Source organism: Bos mutus, chromosome 24, assembly GCF_027580195.1.
Source record: "Bos mutus isolate GX-2022 chromosome 24, NWIPB_WYAK_1.1, whole genome shotgun sequence".
Lineage (NCBI taxonomy): Eukaryota > Metazoa > Chordata > Mammalia > Artiodactyla > Bovidae > Bos > Bos mutus.
This window is the reverse complement of record NC_091640.1, coordinates 37,521,630-37,543,304: the sequence shown is the minus strand read 5'-3', so window position 1 is coordinate 37,543,304 and position 21,675 is coordinate 37,521,630. Positions and strand designations below refer to the sequence as shown.

Here is a 21,675-nt window from a genome sequence, read left to right as displayed (position 1 = left end):
AAACTAAGGTATAACTAGTTTTTACTGTATATTGATGTTAATTTATATTAAAAATACTGTCTGAAGTATGTGAAAAAGGTTTCCTGTGAAATCTGAATTATATGAGTTGAAAATCTAAAGAAAGGACTACCCCCAACTACTAGGTATTCAACTTTCCATTATATTCCATTTGAGTCGGCATGATCTTTATTTCAAAATAGCATTTTTATTATATAAAAATGTAAAAATCCAGCAAAACCAGAAATACCGGATATATTTTCCTGGGCTTTCACATTTGTTGATTTTTATTTGCAATCTCTTTTTTCAATACAATTTACAACTTCATCCCCATTTGCAGTCTGATTATACAAGTGCTAAGTGGCAGGAAGGTCTAGAATAAATACACCAAAAAAAAAAAAAAGGCAAAGCTGTGAATCAAAGTTGCATGCAACAGGCCTATGGGGGGTGGGGGGAAATGTCTAGGAAACAGTATAGAGTAAGACAAAGTAACTGGAAAGTTTTAGCTCAAGTTCCTTCAGTCATCTTTGTCTTTCGCTCCATGCTTAAGGATTCGAGTGAACTCGATGTAATTGAAATTCCCCTTTTTGTCAATAGGTGCTTCTCTGTACAGCTCGTCCACTTCCTCGTCTGTAAACCGGTCTCCCATTGTGGTCAGCAGTTCTCTCAGGTAATCCTCCTGAATGGTGCCTGGAAGGCAGCAGAGAAAAGGGAGTTGTGAACACTGCCCAGCATTCTAATGATCTGGTTCTCAATCTGGTCAATCTTACAAGGTATTTCTTAACATACACATTTACATGAACAAAAATAAAGCAATATATAACCATATCATTATGTTTTCCTATTGTCTTTAGAGTTCTTTATTAATATTAAATCATTTTAAAAGCTCAGTTAGTAGATCATATGCTTACAAAATTAATTTGAAGCAAGTATTTTCCAGAGGAGGAAAAAAACCCTTGTATTCCATATATATATATAAAACAGATATAGGATAGAAGGGCAGTGTGTTTCTAAGACCAAATGAAGGATGGTGCAGTTTTAAAAGGTTGAGATGGGGAGGCAGGAAGGAGGATGCAAGGTGTATCTGAGGAGGAGATGTGAGTGGCTGAGCAGAGGGTTAATGCAGAAGCAAAGGGGAAAATGAAAGGAGTAAGAAAATGGATAAGGTTTTTTTCAGTTTTAAATAATAAGGGGGAAAAAAACCTAAGGTTTTATCGTTCAAGTTAGTGAACCATACTATTTGGTGAGATTTAAAGTCTGAAGACGTAGTTTTCAGTGTCTAAGAAATACTATTTACCGGCCAGTTCTTCTGGCTTTCATGGATGCTCAGAACCGAATTCAAAGGTTAACACCACACTCTGTGTAGCTATATGACCTACATCCCTGTGTTTTGGCCCTTCTCGGTCAACTGTCCTATTGTAAATGATGGTTTCCCTTTATTCATTAAAAAAAATTATTTTACTAATCTTTCTCATTTCTTAAAAACCGTTTTACACAGTCTGGAATGAGGCCAGGGCATAACAAAGAGTGCTCACCAGTTGCTTCTTCATCAAAGCAGGCAAAAGCATTTCTGATGACGTCTTCTGGGTCTGTGCCGTTCAGCTTCTCCCCAAACATGGTGAGGAACATGGTAAAGTTGATGGGCCCTGGAGCCTCGTTCATCATGGCTTCCAGGTACGCATCGGTTGGATTCTTCCCTGTAAAATTTCACATTTTCCCATTTAAGGACAAAGAACTCATTTCAATAAATAACTATTCTGTTATTGTTATGTTCCACAATGTATTTTTTTAAAGTTACACCACCATTACATAAAACTAATCTTTCAGTTAACTTACATTGCTGTTGCTGTTTGTTGTTTAGTCACTAAGTCATGTCCAGCTCTTTTTCAACCCTATGGACTGCAGACTGCCAGGTTCTCTGTCTGTGGGATTCTCCAGGCAAGAATACTGGAGTGGATTGCCATTTCCTTCTCCAGGGGATCTTCCCGACCCAGAGATCGAACCTGCGTCTCCTGCACTGGGAGGGTAGTTCTTTATCACTGAGCCATGAGGGTAGCCCATAACATAAAAAATCTTAGATACACCATTATAAAAATGCATTCTGGGCTTAGATTGTCCATTCACTGATACTTTCTGCAACTTTTCCTCACTGTGGTTTAGTTGCTAAACTCTTGTGACCCCATGGACTGCAGCCCGCCAGGCTCCTCTGTTCATGGGATTCTCCAGGCAAGAATACTGGAGTGGGTTGCCATTTCCTTCTCCTTCACTATTCTTCATTCAAAACAAAACAAAACAAACACGTGAAACTATGAAACAGGCAATGCCACATTAGCACATTCGGAATGTTGATTAAAGACCCATCAGGACATTTCAATACTGGTTATTTAAAAAAATCTATTCATGTTTCTAACTGTGGTACATGCAGCCATAATTGGTATGCTTCAAACAATTTATTTATAAGTTAGTAATTTAAGCTAAAACCATTAGATTGGTTTAGAACTGGGAGCTCATTTTAAACACTGTTACATTACATTCTTTTTGGTTGTCAGACACATGCCCAGATGCCATTACTGGTGTTGAAATGCAGTCTTGTTTAGCATTGTTCATGATGGGAAATCTTAACCTCAGTTCCAACCGTGAACACGTCTCCCTGTTCCGGTACAGTGGGAGGGAACTCCCCTGACCTGCTGGCAGTTGGGAGAAATTCCCCTAGAATGGCCTCATTGGTGGGAGTAACAAAGAGCCTCCCCGGTCCCAGCGCTTGTGAAGTCCACATGGCGTGGGAAAAGCAGCCCTGAAGGAAGCGTCTGGAGCAGTGGGTTTGAACCCCAGTTCTGCCCGTGGCTGCGTGCCTGGGAGGAGGGTGGCACCTGTCCAGGATTTACTTTCTATCTGTAAAATGACTTGACTAGTTAAATTCCAGAAGGTTTCCCTTCCAGCATTAAGTTTGTACGATTCTCCATGAAAAGAACATATATGTCAGTATGTCTCTATTACACCCAACTAAGCTCTAATGATAGTCCATGCTAGAATGATGGTTCATATGTAAGTTTTACTCCTGGGAATCTGAATGGAATTTAAGTGCCAGGTTGGCATCCATCTTATTGCATTACAATCTTCATTCAGTACACCTATTCAACATACCAATACAAAATCAGCCCCAAATTAATCTCAAGATTCTTTAAATAAGTGAAAGTGGTTAAAAAAGAAAAAAAAAACCTTTCTTTTCTATCTTCAGGCCTAACCCAATTCTCTTGCAGCATTTTTGGGGGATAAAAAGTATAACCCAAAGGTGTGAAGAGTACTTGGGTACAAAGAAGACACAAGGATGTAAAATGAACTGCCTTAGGCTAGGCACCTATGGACCCACTCAAGGAGTCTAATATACTTTGATTTAAAAGGTATGGGGTTCCCAAATCGAAGTCCTCGAAGTCCGCCTCTTATTGTACCACAACTCTTTCACCCAACAAAAGCTAACTAACATCTACCAGGAGGGAACAGGCTGATGTTCAACCTCTGTAATGCAACTAAGACCCGTAATTTTCCCTGGTGGGCTTCTTCGGTAGTGACCTGAAGTACACTTAGTGATTCGGCGTGCGGAAAACACTGGGACCCACCCCGCCTGCAAGTCAGCAAGTCGGATCCTGTCTTCACTCTTGAAACAGAACTTGCCCTCCACCGTGTCCTCTGCCTGCCTTTTGTCTGTGGAATAAGTTTAGTCAGAGAATATGTTTAATCGGAGAAACGAGAAATGCAGAAGCAAAGGAAAACAGTCAAAGGAGACCAAATAATAATAATGTAGTCATCAAGCACAGTCAAGAACCTTTAGTTCTTTCTCAGGGGCTATAGATAATATTCTGAGTCACACTGTGGGAGCCGTCTTATAGATACCAAAACACCAGGGTGAAGAAGTTAACCACACGATGACCGGACACCACCCACAACATAAGTTGCCACGATTCTGAGAACTGGTCTCAACGAATCCTGGAACTGAAGAGTAACTGTACTTAAAACAACCAAGATGACTCTGGTCAGACCATCAATGACCACTTTGAAGATGACTGTCAGGGTTGACTGTGCTGTTTCTACATGCAGCCCTCTCCTTCTGTCTACAACAGCTCTTGCCCCACTGGTTGCCAGTGGAGGGGTGGGGAGTCTGCCTTTGGACAGATGTTTGGCCTCCCTTCCCAGCTGCCAGCGTCTGAGATAAAGCAAACTTTCCTTCCCACCAACCTGGCCTGTTTATTGGCTTCTGGGCGTAGAGGAGCCGGACCCCACACGGACCCCACACATACTCCTTTCCGTAACACTCTCACTCTGACTAAGAGGAATGTTGCAAAATGTTAACAACCACTGAATCTGGGTAAAGGATGGAAGCATGTTCATTATACTGTTCCTTCAACTTTGTATTAGCTTAAAAGTTTTCAAGGGAGGGGCCATATGTATACTTATGGCTGATTCACATTGTGTAAGGCAGAAACCAACACAACACTGAAAGCAATTATATTCCAATTAAAAACAAATTTTAAAATATTTTCAAAACAATGTTAGGTGAATAAAAGTAAAAGTAAAATAGGGGAATGAAATTATGTGGTTATTAAAAGGAAAAAAAGTAACACCTTTTCTCCCTTTGTCCCTGGCCCTGGAATAGCCGTTTCTGGCTCTCAGTCTAACACAGAAACACTCAAGTACAGACCCTAACTGTGGGCCATGCTTAACTTGTGTCCCCTGCCCCCAGGCTTGACACTCCTTTCTACTAACCATTAGATAGTGCTGACTCAGGCAGGACAAGGACTTTCCCTTCCTTCCTTAAGATCAAAACAACAAAATCACATAAAGAATAATAAATTAACACCCATGTAACCAAAATGACAGAGGGTAGTTTCTGTTTGCTTTAGATCTTGTATCTTTAAATGAAATATTGCCATTTGTAGCACCATGGATGGACCTAGAGATCATCATACTAAGGGAAGCAAGTAAGGTGCAGAGAAAGACAAATATAAAAAATCACTTACATATGAAATCTTAAAAAAAAATGATACAGGTGAACTTCAACAAAACAGAAAGAGATTCACAAACATGGCAAATAACTTATGGTAACCAAAGGGGAAGTGGGGGAGGGGATACATCAGGGATTTGGGATTAATAGATACACATCACTATATATAACATAGATAAGCAACAAGATTTACTGTTCAGCACGGGAATGTTATTCAGCATCTTCTAATAATCTATGATGGAAAAGACTCTGAAACTGTATTCCTTAAATTAACACAATATTATAAATCAACTGTAGTTAAATAATGTGTGTGAGTGTGTGTAGGCTCAGTTGTGTCCGACTCTTTGTGACCACATGGACTGTAGCCTGCCAGACTTCTCTGCCCATGGAATTTTCCAGGCAAGAATATTGGAGTGGGTTGCCATTTCCTATTCCAGGGGATCTTCCTAAACCAGGGATCGAACACGTGTCTCTTGAGTCTCCTGCATTGGCAAGTGGATTGGGCCACTGGGAAAGCCCAAATAATGTATAAAAATCCATAAATCCCCTACCTTTACATTTTCATTTCTGTAATTATAAAAAAGTTATAAAGTGTGAAAGTCCCCTTCCTTGTGTCCCTCCCCCTGCTTTTTTTAGGAGACCTGGCCTTCCTCCTTGAGATGATCATGATCACTTATTAATGTCACCTCTTTTCTTACAACCTACTCTCAACCTTTACTACTTAGTACACTATATTATTATTGGAGAAGGCAATGGCACCCCACTCCAGTACTCTTGCCTGGAAAATCCCATGGACGGAGGAGCCTGGTAGGCTGCAGTCCATGGGGTTGCTAAGAGTCGGGCACGACTGAGCGACTTCACTTTCACTTTTCACTTCATGCATTGGAGAAGGAAATGGCAACCCACTCCAGTGTTCTTGCCTGGAGAATCCCAGGGACGAGGGAGCATGGTGGGCTACCGTCTATGGGGTCACACAGAGTCGGACATGACTGAAGTGACTTAGAATAGCATAGCATAGCATATACTATATTATTAGCCACTTTTGTTTAAGATTCTGGTTTTCTGTCACCTAGCCATTCCCTGGTTTTTCACCTAGTGGACTTATCATATTTAGCCACAGGAATGGAACGTGCCCAGCCAGAGAGGCTGCCAGGCCCACACCCCTGCAGGCATATCCTCTTGTGACTGGCCCTACTTCAGTAGGGCATCTCCCACCCAACATCTCTCAACAGGCCTCTGAGATGGATAATTGCACATCACACAAACATTAATTCATAAAATGCTGATTAATGTTTATGTTGGAGGAGGCAGGCATATTAAGAACATAAGAGTCTACCTAGAGAAGCAAGCATGTCATGCAAGTCTTCCTTGTCGATGAACCCATCCCTGTTCTGGTCGATCATGTTGAAGGCCTCCTTGAACTCCTGAATCTGGGACTGGTCAAACATGGCGAACACGTTGGAGGTCGCACGCTGGGGGCGCTTCTTGGTCTTGGTCTTTGCCTTTTTGCTCGACATGGTGGCGGTTTAACTCTAGAATTGAAAAGAAAAGAACATAAAGCAAAACTGAAGGCATAAAGCACAAAGTAAAGAAAAGGACTCATGACACCTAAAGTTAGTGAGTAAAAACATCTCAACGTAGAATGATTATCTGGGTTATGTTATACATGTAAACTGTATTTCCAATGTCACAAAAAACATCTACGAAAAAGGAAGTTTTGAAGAAATAGGAAAGTACTGGTGTAGCTTTCTCCCAAGTTTCATGAAACTCATTTTTATTAAACATGAATGAGATTTGAAGCATGCAGCAATAGCTCACACTTTTACCGAGTGCTACTGTGTGCCAAGCACTGCTCTGAAGACAGGGGGCTCCCCTTAAGACTCCAAAGTGGACATCTCAGTTCACAGAGACTGTCCCATTTAACCCTCACAACAATCCTATGCAGCAGGTATACCTTTTAACTCCATTTTACCACCAACATTACATACCTCTCTGAGCCTTGGTTTTTTGCAAAATACAGCTTGAAAATTTAGAGAAGCTCACTAAATTCTGTTCTAGAGCAAAACACAATAACTGCTCTAACAGAAGTGAGAATTAAATGAGATATATGCAAAGAGACTAGTACAGTCACTGTAAGTACATGCTCAAAAGGCTCTCATTTAAAAAAAAATCAAAACATATCTTTAATCTTGTATCCCTTCTAGCTACATCTTCATTTTCTATTTCCCCAGACAAAACTTTTAGAATAGTAGTCTAATTCTCAAATCTCTCCATTTTCTCATCTTCCCAAACACTCCTCAATTCTCTGTAATATAGTTTTAGTGGTAGCCTCTAATACTCTACTACCAATAATTTATATGTCAAATAGAATAGACACTTCTCATTCCCTTTTATTTTTTGGCTACACCATGTAGCTTGCAGGATCTTCGTTCCCCAAATAGGGATCAAACTTGGGTCCCTGGCCGTGAGAGTCCTAACCACTGGACTGCCAGGGAATTTCCTTATTCCATTTTTATTTGCAGTTTCGATTGATATAAACACAACACAAATAGACTACTGGCTTTGGAATTAGAAAAGTGCTGAGTTCGAATCTCAGCTTTACCATTACTAGCTACCATGGACACCAGAAAAAAAAATTGTTTTTTAAATATTTGTTTGCATGGAGTCTTAGCCACTGGACCACCAGAGAAGGCCACAGAAAAAATTTTTGATCCAATGTTTTATTCAATGTTCACAATGGCCCTGAGAGACAGGTACTCCCTCATTAGGTTAAAAAAAATAATTAATGGCCCTTGTATAGTAAAGAATTTAATTTTGTCCCAAAAGAGGTCTGGCCTTGGTCCTCAGCTCCTGGGAGGTAATCTCTAAGTCCTTAGGATGTCCTGCCTCGTTTACCTGGGGTCTTGGGGTCAGGTGTTATCAGCCTGGCCTCTAGACAAACTTTGGAAACTGAGATCGGCCTAGGAGCAGTGGACAGTAGCTAGGGGACAGGTTCCCAGCAAAAGCTACAGCTAGCAAGCAAGGGGAGACACTACTCTGGCAGGCAATAGTCTGTGCACACTGTCACATCTTACCAGGAAGCAACACTGCCCGTGGAGAAGACCACTGGGAGCTGAGCATTTGGAATTCTCCTGGGCTCTGCATATCTCTTCCCTTGATTGATTTTAGTCTGAGTCCTTTTGCTGTAATAAACCAGAACTACAGGTGTCACAGTTCTCAGTGAGTCCTAGCGAATTACTGAACCTGAGCATTGGTCATCTCAGGGAACCAAAACTGCAATTTGGTGTCTGAAATGACGGGGGCCTTGGGGACTGTTCTAACTCTGAAGCCACAGAGCGCAAAGGCAGATGACTGGTGGGGGCAGTGGCTGAGCAGAGGAACTCTGGACCTGGGTCTCTAGGCCTTCCAGACTTGGACTTCAAATCCGTATTGTTTTAGTCCATTTGCAGTTTTGAAGCACATCAGCCTTAGAGTCCTTACTCTTGACATTCCAACTCCTTCCCCTCCCTGCACACTTGGCCTGAATAAATGTTAATTTCTTCCCCTTCCTGTAATTTGGCTTGTATGTGACCTCAGTTATATTGAAGGTCAAGTCGGACACAGAATGTGATGCACTAGCAAGGCACTTGACTCTGCTTTAATTCTTCCTTACATTCCAAAACTGTGGGATTAAAATTCTTTCTCATGCTAAAAATTCTATGACTCTATTTCTTCAAGATTCAAAAGATATAAAAAGACAGTAGATCTGAAGGCAAGAATTAGTGCTCTCCTTCAGTTTCAACAAATTGTATTTGTAATAGAGTCATTTAGAAAAATCTCCCAGAGAAAAATCTTTATGTAAAAAAAAAAGATCAATTGTTTCATGCTAACCTTACAGCTAACCCAAAAGTAAATTATATTTAAACATCTTTGAAGCTTAGTTGGAGTTGTCAAAGAAGCTGATGCTGAGAAGAGACAGGTAACCCAGTAAGGCTAGAAAAGCCATTATACAGTGAGCAAGTCTGAGCCCCCAGTCAAAACCTGTTACAGAGCAGATATGGCTCAACGTAGTAATACCATGATTTCTTTAAAAAGAAAAAAGTTGATTTTTTCTCTGTACTTCTTTTAAAACTGGGCTTCCCTAAGAGCTCAGTTGGTAAAGAATCCACCTGCGATGCAGGAGACCCTGGTTAGATTCCTGGGTCAGGAAGATCTACTGGAGAAGGGATAGGCTGCCCACTCCAGTAGTCTTGGGCTTCCTTTGTGGTTCAGCTGGTAAAGAATCTGCCAGCAATGCAGAAGACCTGGATTTGATCCCTGGGTTGGGAAGATGCCCTGGAGAAGGGAGAGGCTACTCACTCCAGTATTCTTGCCGGGAGAATTTCATGGACTGTACAGTCCATGGGATTGCAAAGAGTCGGACATGACCGAGCGACTTTCACTTCATTTAAAACTAGTGTACATTTATATTTGTATATGGTATCCATAAAAGTACACATATAAAATATCAAGTGATAATAAAACATCAGCTGAAAAGTAAGGCAAAGTTGTAGCAAAACAATCAATCTGAAACAAACTCTGGCCTCCAAAGAAACTTCCCTCCTCTTTCTTCTCAACTACTGAGATAAATATCTTGGCTTTCTCCACTTTCTCACTTCCCACTCACCACAATCTGGCTCTCTCTTCTCTACTGTAAGCACTTTCCATTTGCCAAATCCCGTTTAAGTCTTCTTGGACCCTTCTGCTGTATTTGACACCATTTTATCCCTCCTCTCTTCAGGCGTCAGCAACCCTTGGCCTTGGTGAACTGTAACAGCAGAAGTGAACTGTCCCAAAAGGAACAGGAGCCCCAGGTTCCCATCCTTGAAGACCTCACTCTCCTAGGAAGGAGACTCCTGAACATCAGCTTGGGACGCCTGGTTGAAGTAAGATGCTGGTCTGACTTGGTCTCTCAGGCCCCCTCTCAGTTCTATTTCTATGCCTGGTCTTCCTCCAGTTTCTTATTAGGCTCTTCTCTCCTCCACTCACTTAAATATTCACGTTCCCCAGCATTCTCACGGTCCACGGCTCATTAAATTAACTCTGCGTTCCCTGGATGATCTCATCGGCTCTGTTCTGACAACACCTGTGACTCCCACGTCTGCATTCCCAGGGCAGACCCTTCCCTTGGGCTGTGGACTCAAACAGCCATTTGTGCTGGTGTGAGGCACTCATTTGATGTCCCACAGACTCTCAGAATCAACATGTTAGAAACTGAATTACCTTCCCCTCCTAACCTTTCTCAGCTTTGTTTCCTGTTAGTTGATGGCACTATCACTTACTCTCTCGCCAAGCCAGACAACGGTGAGTCATCCCTGACTTGTCCCTCTCCCCGATGAAACAGGCCCAGCCTCTTAAATAGATATCAGACTTGCTCATCTTCTTGCCACCACCCTACTCTGCTGCTGCTGCTGCTTCTAAGTCGCTTCAGTCGTGTCCGACTCTGTGCGACCCCACAGACGGCAGCCCACCAAGCTTCCCCGTCCCTGGGATTCTCCAGGCAAGAACACTGGAGTGGGTTGCCATTTCCTTCTGCAATGCATGAAAGTGAAAAGTGAAACTGAAGTCACTCAGTTGTGTCCGACTCTTAGCAACCCCATGGACTGCAGCCTACCAGGTTCCTCTGTCCATGGATTTTCCAGGCAAGAGTACTGGAGTGGGGTGCCATTGCCTTCTCCGACCTTACTCTGGGCCCTCATCATCTCTGTGTAGAATATTCTATGGCCAACACACCAACCTCCTTGCCTCTTGGTGGCCTGTCAACTACTCTATCTTCCAGCCAGAGGCGTGTAAAACATGAAATAACCACATCATTCCCTTTTGAGAACTCTTCGGCCCTCCACCCATGCCTACAGGACACAGTACAAGTTCTTAAGCATGCACACCTTCCCCTGCTCTAGAATGACATTTCTCTAGCCATTCTCTGCTTTCTACTTTTCCTTCAGCAACACCAAATGCCTAGAATGTGCCCAAGCACCATGCAGTTTCTCATGTATTTGTTTTTGTTATTATTCTAGCCCCAAATGCCTTAGCACCAGAGAGAACTAAAGGTCTACTCAACTTATGGCTACTCCCATTTGCAGAGTGACTCATGTGCTAGACACAAAGGTGAGTTAAATTCCCATGCCCGCTTTACACATGAAGGAACTGAACAGCAAAGATGTCAAACAACTTGCCCACCGTCACCTGGTGGCAGACCTAGAATTCAACCCCATTTGTTCAAGGTGATTTTACCTGTATATTCTTCATGCAATTCTTCTAGTTTTTATTTCTGGCCACAGAGCCCAGGTTGTGGATCTTAGTCACCCTACCAGGGACTGAACCTGCACTTCCACTGCGGGGAGCCATAACCACTGGACTGCCAGGGAGGTCCCTCCAGTTATTTTTTTTAATCACAAAATAGTTCTTAAACTTTCAGTACTCACCAGTATAATCCAACATTCCTGAACAGCTACTTTCCTCTAAATGTAATTCCCAGTGAAACTGAGTTTTCAAATTCCAACTCTTCTGGGGAATTTATTTGCACAGATTAGAAGTGCACAGCTGAATGGGAAGGGAATAAAATACGAAAGGCACCCCCTGCAGCTGTGCAGTGTTGCAGCCTTGGTTTGGGTTTATCAAATGGCAGTATTTCCTCCCAGTACCTGTCTTGGTTTGACATGACAGGTAAAGGCTTGACATCTTTACCTGCAACTGTCAAATTACTACTTGACCTATAAATATCAAACGAATAAAACCCACCGAACTCCATTCTTAGTTACAAAAAATAACCATTTAGAACACAGCATATAAGGTAGTGAATCAGCCTTAACAGCAATAAAACAAAAGTCTCACTTCCTCTTCAAAATTTTTATTGTATTATTTTTGTAAATTTCTGATACAGAGTGAACTAAAGGTTATATGTATTACTCACAGGTTAAAGAAGGGCAGGGATATAGGAATACTGGTGGTAGAGGTGGTTATAGTGTCAACATATTTAGATCATAGTCTAAATATTTGCAAAATCACCTGCAATAGTGCTGTGCAAATCAAAACATGGGCACCGTGATCATTAACAGGCAGCAATTGCTTGAGAACTTCGTCCAGCCTCTATGGCTTTATTGGGAACCTGGGAGAGAGGTGCTTACGGCGCATTCTGTCAGCTTCCTAAGCAGCATCTCAGGCAGCAACGTGACGCTACCATATGGCAGGTAGATACAGCTCTCACAGCAGTTAGCCTCTGGTTTCGATCTTGGCTGCACATCAGAATCACCTTGGAAAGTTTTAAAAAGTGATGTCTAGGTCCTGGTCTGGTACAACGGAAACTGAAGGTCTGTAGGTGAAGCCTATGAATTGGTATTTTTAAAACAAACCACGTGATTCCAATGTAGAGTGAAGGTTGAGAATCACTGAGTTAACCACTTAGAAGGCACTGGCTGTGGTTCTGAGTTTCTGCCCGACACTTTGCAATAACAGACTAACAACAGAAAACCAAACAAGTTTATTAAGGTGTATATCTCATGTTTACCTGGGAGATACCCAGGGAAAATGCAACTCTCAGAGGTAGCTTAGAACTCTGGCTTCAATATCATCTCAGCTAAAGCCAGAAGAAAGGCGTGTGTGAAGGGGAGAGGCCAGGGACGAAGGTGAAAAGCACACTGTAAACAAGGGCAAGCCTTCCCTTGGGATTTCAGTCCAGCCTTCCCCTCTAAGAGTCTAAAGTTATCTCTTTAACAACCTTTGTCCTTCCTGGTAGAGAGCGAAAGAAGACCTTTGTAAATTTGTGTCCTGCCTTTCGGCAAACTTCCTGAAGCCTGTGCTCAGTCCTTCGGTCGGGTCCTTTGCAACCCCAAGGACTGTAGCCCACCAGGGATTCTCCAGGCAAGAATACTGGAGTGGGCTGCGATTTTCTTCTCCAGGGGATCTTTCAGACCTAGGGATCAAACCTGCATCTCCTGCATCTCTTGCACTGGCAGGTGGATTCTTTACCACTGAGCCACCTGGGAAGCCCTTCAGGCAAATTGAGGGAGGGCAAAGAGATTTTCTTGTGTCTGCCTCTTTTCAGTTGCCTTCAGCTCAAAAGAATTTTTAGGCCAAAGTGGCATATTTTGGGGTGGCATATTCTGCCACTCTTCATATGCAAGGGGACATTGTGAAAATGAAGGGGTGTGATTTTGTCATAATACATGTTGTAGGTTCTGCCATGCTCTCGCTCAGATTGCTCAATGTGGGGGAAGCCAGCACCAGGTCATGAGGGCACTACACGACCCCACGGAGAGGTCCACGTGGCAGGGAACTGGGACCGCCGGCCAACTGCCAGCAGCAACCTGCCATCCAGGTGAGTCAGCCATTTGGAGGTGGATCCTCTGTCCAACAACTGCAAACCCAGCTGACATCTGGACTCCCAAGTTCAAGACAGCCAGAATCACCCTGCTAAGCTGCCCTGGAATTGCTGGCCCTCAGAAGCTCTGTAGTGTTTTCTTAAGGTGCTAAGTTTGGGCATAATCTTATATACTCATTGAAAACTAAGCAAGCCATTGTGTTTCCTTGGCATCTACAATATTTAATAGGGCAATGCCTTTACTTCAGAATTATAGCCAAAGAATTTTTAAAACGAAGGGGCCACAGCCATGTTTGCACTGGATAGGGAAACTTTCTATTCCTGGTTAGCAAGCTTTAATTCCCTCCATTCGGTTTCTCTCAAGTTCAGAGGATTCTTCTCTTCAGTGCAACAGCCACTCCTTTCTCAACTTTCCCATTGCCAACCTCTATCCTCTTCTTCAGGCTGATCACTATGCTGATTTCCTAGTTCTTGCTTTCTAACTGGAGTTTTCTTCAGTTTGTCTTGAATGACTGCTTTTCTCAAGGACTGGTTGAAAAACTGATAACATAATGGTGCCACTCAAAAATGAGGTAACTGGGGGAGAAAGGAGAAGCTGGTTTCATGAGCAAAGGGATGACAGACAGTTCAAGTTTTAGCCATGCTACAGCAGAGATGCCTGGGGACAGGATGTTTAGAAGGTCTCCTCTCAAGGCTGATTTGTGAGCAGAGGCACAGAGTGAGGTTTGAGAGTGGATGAACGCAAAACAAGTAGAGGGTGGTTCTTGGGTTAAAACTTAAGGTCATTCCTGATTCAATTCTCATCTTCGCCAAGGTCTATCAGCATCTGCAGGAACATCTCGTGAATTCCCATGGCCATTACTGTAGTCAAGACTAGTGCTCATGCTAATTGGGAAGATCATATGACTGGGTATGTGAGCAAGTGTGAACAGCAATAATCAAGAGAATTGAGTATATAATCAAATTAAAATACTCCACAAAATTAACCTGACATACTCAATGACATATTATTGTTTTTATGCTGCCTATTTAGGCAGATATATAATCAGTTCCATAAATTATTATATCTGTTACTTCCTTTAGAGCCAAACTCAATTTTACAGCTTTTCTCTTAGCAGCGGTGAAGTTTCCCCCATGCTATAAACATTTTAACATTTATCACATACATTATAATGCTGTCATTGCTTTATTATGGGTTTTATGATCATCCCAACTGGTAGTAAACTTTCTATCGTCTCTACTCCCCTATCATCTTTTTATTGTGAAACAATAAAGTAAAATTTACATATAGTGAAATGTACAGATCTTAAAAATGATGTACACCATATAACCACCACCCCAAGTAACCAACCATCAAGTAACAAACATGACTCCAGAAAGTTCTCTCCAAATCAATCACTCTCTCCCCAGGCTACAATTGCTCAGATTTCTATCACCGTAAATAGTTCTGACTTTGAACTTCTTACAGATGGAATTATACAGTGCATACTTTAAGTGTCCAATTTCTTTCACTCAATGTTTTTGAGAGTTATGTATCTCACTGCATTTATCAGTGGTTCTTTTCTTTACTTTTACTGCCCAGTCGTATTCCACTGCCGTGTCATTTACATGTCCATTTTTATAGCATTTAGCCTATCTACCAAAGATTGCAGGGTTAAGTATAGCGTCTTACACATTGCTGGTGCTCAGTAAACACTAGTCAAGCGAACAAATACATATGCCTCCTCAAAATAGTACATACACATACGTCCTCTGTAAGGTAGGTCCTAGGTCTGACTCCCCAATTATGGTTTTCTCCAAGGTCTACCCATAAACTCCAATGGACTCTCAGCAAGAGATCCTTAACAAAATGTACCAGTCACTCCTTGTTCCACACCTGACACAAACAAAGCTAATAAGAGTGCTGAATATGTGCTAGGCACTGGTCTAAGCATTTCATATGCATTAACTTATGTAATCCTCAGAACCACTTTGACATAGGTGCTGTTATTTTCCCCATTTCTCAGATGAGGAAATTAGGGCAAGTAGAATACATAATTTGTCTGGAGCCACAGGTAGAAAAAAGTAGAACTTAGATGCAAAATCATGCTCAGGAAGTCGATCTCAAGCGCTTGTACCACTAGCTCTTAATGCCCTGCAGCTGAAATTCTCTACCAAGAAAATGTGGAGAGCTGGCTGGAGGTAACAAGCAAAGCTACCACAGGTCAGGTGCAGAACAAAGGAAGATGCCAAAATCATCCCAAGATACACATTGTCTTTGAACCTTGGGAGACGGACAACCAGCTTTCTTAGGGGCTCCTGGTCCTTTTATCTCTCCTAAGTCCAGCAGCCCTCACCCGGGGACCTGTCCTTCAGAAGCTGCAGTTTTGTTTTTGTTTTTCAGAAGCTGCAGTTTATCTTGCCCAAACTCAGTCTCATTAAACTATAAACCGAGTCAGTCACCATAGAAGCTGTTTCATTCAACAGAGCCTGGACAAACAATAAGCTGTGTACTTAACCATAAGCTCCAAGAGAGTCCATCTAATGCTCAGAGAAAATGGGTGGTCCAGGTGAACCCCTCAAGTGACCTTGGGCAAATTATCTCACTTCACTGAATTTCATTCTTCTCCATTATAAGACTAAAGATAACCTATAAAGTTCTTCTGAATTCTGAAGTGCTATGATTCTTTTCTCACCGAAGGAGAGTTGCAAATCCATCTTTAACCAAGGCTGCCAAACTAATCCTCTAAACACCCTTTTCTTCATCTCTCTCCCTTAGTGAAGAATCCAAAATGACTCCCTAATGCCTCTTACATAATTTTTATTTCTCGTCAAGTTTGCAAGACATCTGTGAAAAGATTCCCACGGATCTACCCACTTCTAGCTATTATCCATCACAGTTCTGTTCCGTTCAGGCTGGTCTCCCCGTCTTCTCCTTTTCACACGACACAATTCCCACCTTCTGAGCTTTTGGTCTTGTTACCGCCTACCACAGATCCAGCCAGAAATAGTAAGTTCTCCCTCCCAGGGCTAAGTCCAAGGCCTCCAATGAGGTCACGATTCGTTTTTTTCAGGAAACCCTTCCTGATTTTTGCTATTTGTTCTCTTCTTCATTGGTAGGAACGGAGTAAATCTTTGTAAGATGCGAGATACTGCGAAAGAGCCAAAACTCCTGCGGAAATCGTTCCATTCAGCCGGTGCCAACCCGGCACTCCCGGCAAGAACCAGATACTAGCGGGCCCCCTGTGTCCCCAGAGCACCCTGCCCTGTGTGTGGCACAGACCCCCCTCACCCACCGACCAGGCCGCGGCGAGCTGGGGGGCGCCGAGGCACCAGGTGTGTGAAACCGTCGGGTGACGCAGCGCCGGGGACCGGCCGCCTCCGCCAGCAGGGCGGCTCCCCAGCCCGTTTCCAAACGCCTGAGCCTCCCGACCCCTCGACGTCCAGCCTCAGGCCGGCAGCGGCCAAGGCCGCCTCCCCGACCCTCCCCATCCCACCGACAGGTCCCACAGCCCCCGCCCATCCCGCCCGCCGGCACCAGGGACGGGGGCTGGGGTCGGGTGGCCGGAGGCGCAGGGCACTGGGGCGGCCCCAGGGGTGTCGCGCGCGGGGGCGAGCGCCACTCACCGCGGCCGGACACCAGCACCAGGAGCCGGGCTGTCTGCACAGGACCTGCGAGGGTACGGGCGCGACAGCTGCGGCACCGGCACTTCCTGCCTCGGGAGGCGGACCGGAAGTCGCACCGGAAGGCGCGGCGGACCCAACTCCGGGAAGGGGGACGCGCCACGGTTCTCGCTCCCGCCGCGGCCGACTTCGCCTTGTCCGCCCCGGCGCGGGGCTGGAGCCGACCACCGCGGCCTGGGTTTCCGCTGTGTCTCGCGGGCCTTGAGGTCCGGAGCTGGCACGGCGCGGCCGGGGCCCCGCGGCCCGCCCTCCTCCCCCGCCATCGGCGGCGGGTCCCGCAGCCCTTCCGCATTCCCGAGCCGGCGCGAGCCCTCGGTTTGGGGGTCGCCGGGCGCCGCCCACCCAGGGTTGTCGCTTGGCAGATAAAAGTACACCCAGCCTGGTTACACCAGAGTTTCAGATAAAACGAGTAGTTTTTCAGGTTCCGTCCCGCGTCACACTGAGGAAGGTTAAGAGGGCGGCGGCCGGCGGTGTCCGCCTGCAGGAAAGCCTTTTCTTTACAAACTGCACGCCCAGAGAGTTCTATCTGCCCTCTCCGGTCTTAATCCTCACGTTATCTATCAGGTGTACGCCCTGATCAGGACAGTTTCTCCTTTCAACCACGGTAAAACTATTCATTTGCTTTCCTTTGATTTACTACAGTACAAACTTACATACACACACAAGCGCGCACAGGCATTATACCATGCTCTTGGTCAAAACAAAGGACACCACCAAAATGCATTACTCCAGTTTTGTTCTAGCGTTCATATTCCTTCAACCTTGGAATATTATCAAAGTGAAAGTCACTCAGCCGCATCCGACTCTCTGACTCCATAGACCGTAGCCCGCCAGGCTCCTCTGTCCATGGGATCTCCCAGGCGAGAATACTGGAGTGGTTCCCTTCTCTAACCGGAGTCTTCTGCATTGCAGGTGGATTCTTTACAGTTGAGCTACCAGGGAAGCTCTTGGAATATTATAGTTGGATAAAACTAGTTCTGGATAATGGGACACTGTCTTGCCTCAACGTGTGCTGGATGCTAGGGAGAACAATCCAGTCTTTTATATTCTAGGAAAGTGATGAGAAATCTAGGAATCTTTGATTAGAAATTCCTAGGTCGTAGGAACCTTGTGCACTCTATACCAGTTGTTCTTAAAACAGTAGCACCAGTAAGAAAAACCTAAAAAAGCCCAACCGCCACCCCCCCCTCCTCCGGCAGATTCAGGTCAAGGGTAGGGCAAGAATCTGCATTCCTAGTAATCACCCAGCATTCTCCCTGGAGTAGCACTGCCCCCAGGTCCTTAATTGAATGCATTTTCTCTAGAGTCTGAAACCAATTGCTGAGAAATCATATCTGGTTCTAAAATATTTACCCTTTCCCTCAGCTGCAGTCTCCCCTTTGGCCCAATAATTAAATTTTTCCCCACTCATCATAACATTTTGGCTTCAGAGGTCTTTGTCACAGAGCTCTTCTAGTGTGCACTATTAACCATCCAATAAGTCCTCACCCTGGCCATCTTAAATAAGATCATAGCTGATACCCTGACTGCACGGTCTTTGATCTCCATATTTGTTACTAGAACTGTGTTCCAACACAATGGTCACTAACCACATGTGGCTATTTAAATGTAAATTTAAAATTCAGTTATTTGAGACATATTTTAAGTGCTCAATAGTCACATGGGACCTAGTGTCCTTATTGGACAGCACAGAGAGCATTTCCATCATCACAGAAATTTCTGGCTAGCACTGTTAAAAGTAGAATAAGTATCCAGTCCTTGGGAAACGGTTAATTATGGCATACTCTTATCAAAGATAATTGTTTACTGTGGTCATTAAAAAGAATGGTTCAAAAAAAGGTAATATACTTAAAAATGGTGGGTATGCCAAAATATGACAATTTAAGATACATTAAACTAAAAAACAAGTTGTCTACTTACTACAAATATAAAATGTATGTAGATTAATATGGAAGAGAAGTTATGATGCCTGCTATTTAAGCAGTCACACAGAAACTTAGAATAAAAAGATACAGGGACTTGGGAAAACTGGCTGTTGAAGGATGAGCGCCAGCAATGCTTTTCAGGACAGCAAAGATAAAAACCGTGGTTGCAGGGAAATCAAGAACTTGTACACTTAAAGAGGACCTAGAAAGATACAAACAGTTCTGACATACTGGACCTACTTGGAAATCTAAAGTAAACTGTTTAAGGACCTACTCTATACCACACATTTTTATGTATATTCTCATTAAATACTAATAACAACTCTTTAATAAAATTCTAGTTTGAGATAATATACTATCAAACCCCTGTAGACTTTTCTACTAACCTCAGTCTTCCAATCTCCAACTAGGATTAACTCCTGTTACCTACCCTTTACTGTTTTCAGAGGGAGCACTATCCATTTTTATTTTTCTAAGAATAATCCTACAACATGTGATCTAGGTTTTCTATCTGTTAGACATCACTCCTTTGGTTTCATTCGCTTTTTCTCTAAACAAATGCCCTGCGGTCCTGCCTTCCCTATAAGCCTCTCCCACTGCCAAACAGCCCCAGCTGGTAAACAGAATACCTACTGGATGCTAGACCATTTAGCTTTAGTGTGTTTCTATATTTACTACAAACATAGAGGGTATTGTCCCTAAACAGGTGAGGAAACTGACACTTATGGTGACCTGCCCAAGGACACGAAGCTCATCAAATAACAGACTGGCAGAATTGACTTAGCCAAGTCTGACTCTAAAACCCATACTGCTCCTAATCACAAAAATGCTGCTTTATATATTCATAGATTATGTTCCGATTATGAACCAAGAACATTACTTCCATTTTACAAACGAACAGAGGTTGAGGGGGTCAAATAACTCTCTTAAAGTTACAAAGCCATGATGGAGCACGAACAAGGTTAAAACGTAGCTGGACTGAACCCCAAGCCTAGACACTGTCCCTGTCTCCTGCTACATTTAATTCTGCACTCAAAACTCTACCTAACAGCCCAAATGAAAACCTAGTATTCAAATTTTTCTGTGGTTTAACACTATTGACTAACCTCACTCTTCCAACTATTCACCTGGTTTCCATCACACTGTGTTTGTGGCTTTATCTACTGTCCAAGCCCTTTTCAACATCTATCTGATCCTCCTTACAACTTGCCAGCACACCCTGTAGTCTAGTTATATTTCTTGTGGTTCTTTCTCTCTTCATACTTTGTAAAAACTGGTTGCCTTTCCTTTTCATAATTTGCTTTCACTTGTCTCGTATAGCCAGGCCTATTCCTGTTTCTTCCAGCAGCACTCATAAACTGCTGCTCTCATCCAGGTATAGAGGCTCTTCGATCAAGTAAAATCAGGGCCCTGGAATTGGAATGGCACTGTTGTCATAAGCAAGTGGGTAAGGAGGCTGCCCCCATTAGGCTGGTTTTATCAGAAGTTTTGCAGTGGTTTGCTTCAAGTATGGCTTTTCATCACGGAGGCTGGTTTTTCTATCAAACGCACTCACTGTTGGAGTACACGCTTTAGCGTTTTACTGACAATCATCTTAATTATGCAAAGCCTACTTTCCATGTGGAGAATACTGTTACTAAATGAGGAGACATTTCATTCAGGGGAGACCATCCACTGTTTCTAACGGTGGCTGGTTCTTTGAGCAGTTATCTGAAATGGAAATGGAGACACTGCAAGAGATCATTTCAGTAGATGAGGCTACTTTCCGCTCCCCGCCCCCCACCCCAGTATGGGAACAATGTTATTTGTTCTTCACTGGAAACTTGTTAATAAAGCAGAAGCGATTTTTTTTTTTCCAGTTGAAATGTAAATTTAGTTCAACAAACAAAATTTCAGTATCATAGCTACAGCCTGATAAAAGTACTTTGCTTATTTAATCCACTGAATGAAATTCAGGAACACACTAAAGGCAAGAGTTAAGGCAGGTGCTAAGAGCCTAATCTTAAAAGGCACGAGAGCAGTCTCATCACTGGTTCTTCCACTCCTGTTCTATAAAGCTGGCCTCATGAGGTTAAAGAATCCAGCTCACCTATTCTGCTAGGTGTGAAGGTCTAACGCCCTGAAGGCATTCAGTAATTGCATGTTCCCTGAGGTAACAGTCTTGTCCAAGGATAGTCTTGTTATTAGTAGTATAAAATGTAAAATTATGAATTAACAGTCCAATATTCATCTTCATAGGCTAACTGTCCATCCACTCTTCCCACCTAACTTTCCCCCAGTGTTTCAAGATCTTTCTTAAACTCACGAATCCTCAAGAGTCAGATTTTTGAAGCCCAAAATAAATGAAACTGTCTACCATTTCCTGATTAACTCTGAAAACAGTCCTGCATTCCTGCAAACAGCAGAAGCTATTTTTAGGATTGAAATAATGATCTCACTTTCCCAGGCATGTAGCTTCAGCTGTTCTGACTGTGGGCAGGTCAGGAATGTCAAAGATTTGTCCATGAACTCATGTGAATCTCTGCATAAATAAACACCGTGTTTCAGTAGGGACCGTGTGTTAAAAAGAAACTACATACAGAAAAAAAAAAAAAAAAAAAAACTCTATTTCCAACACTTTGAAATACAATACAGAAAAATCAGCCTTTTGGATAAAAGCATTCCATAGAACCTTTGGGGGCTAAAACAGTTTTAAAAATTAGGACAAATTAAAATTGCACTCAGTGGCCTGGTCTAGTTCTAAATGACATGAA

At 43.2% G+C, this 21,675-nt stretch overlaps 1 protein-coding gene across 1 annotated transcript; it reads right to left on the bottom strand.

Annotated features, from left to right (window-relative positions):
• Positions 1-253: 253 nt before the first annotated feature.
• On the bottom strand, positions 254-17,078 carry LOC102268971 (myosin regulatory light chain 12B). The gene is made up of 4 exons (XM_070361795.1): positions 16,941-17,078; positions 6,333-6,528; positions 1,533-1,694; positions 254-687 (listed from the first exon to the last, which is right to left on the bottom strand). The coding sequence occupies exons 2-4, from the start codon at positions 6,511-6,513 to the stop codon at positions 515-517; spliced, it is 516 nt and encodes a 171-aa protein (XP_070217896.1). The 5' UTR covers positions 6,514-6,528; positions 16,941-17,078; the 3' UTR covers positions 254-514.
• Between the last annotated feature and the right edge of the window lie 4,597 nt (positions 17,079-21,675).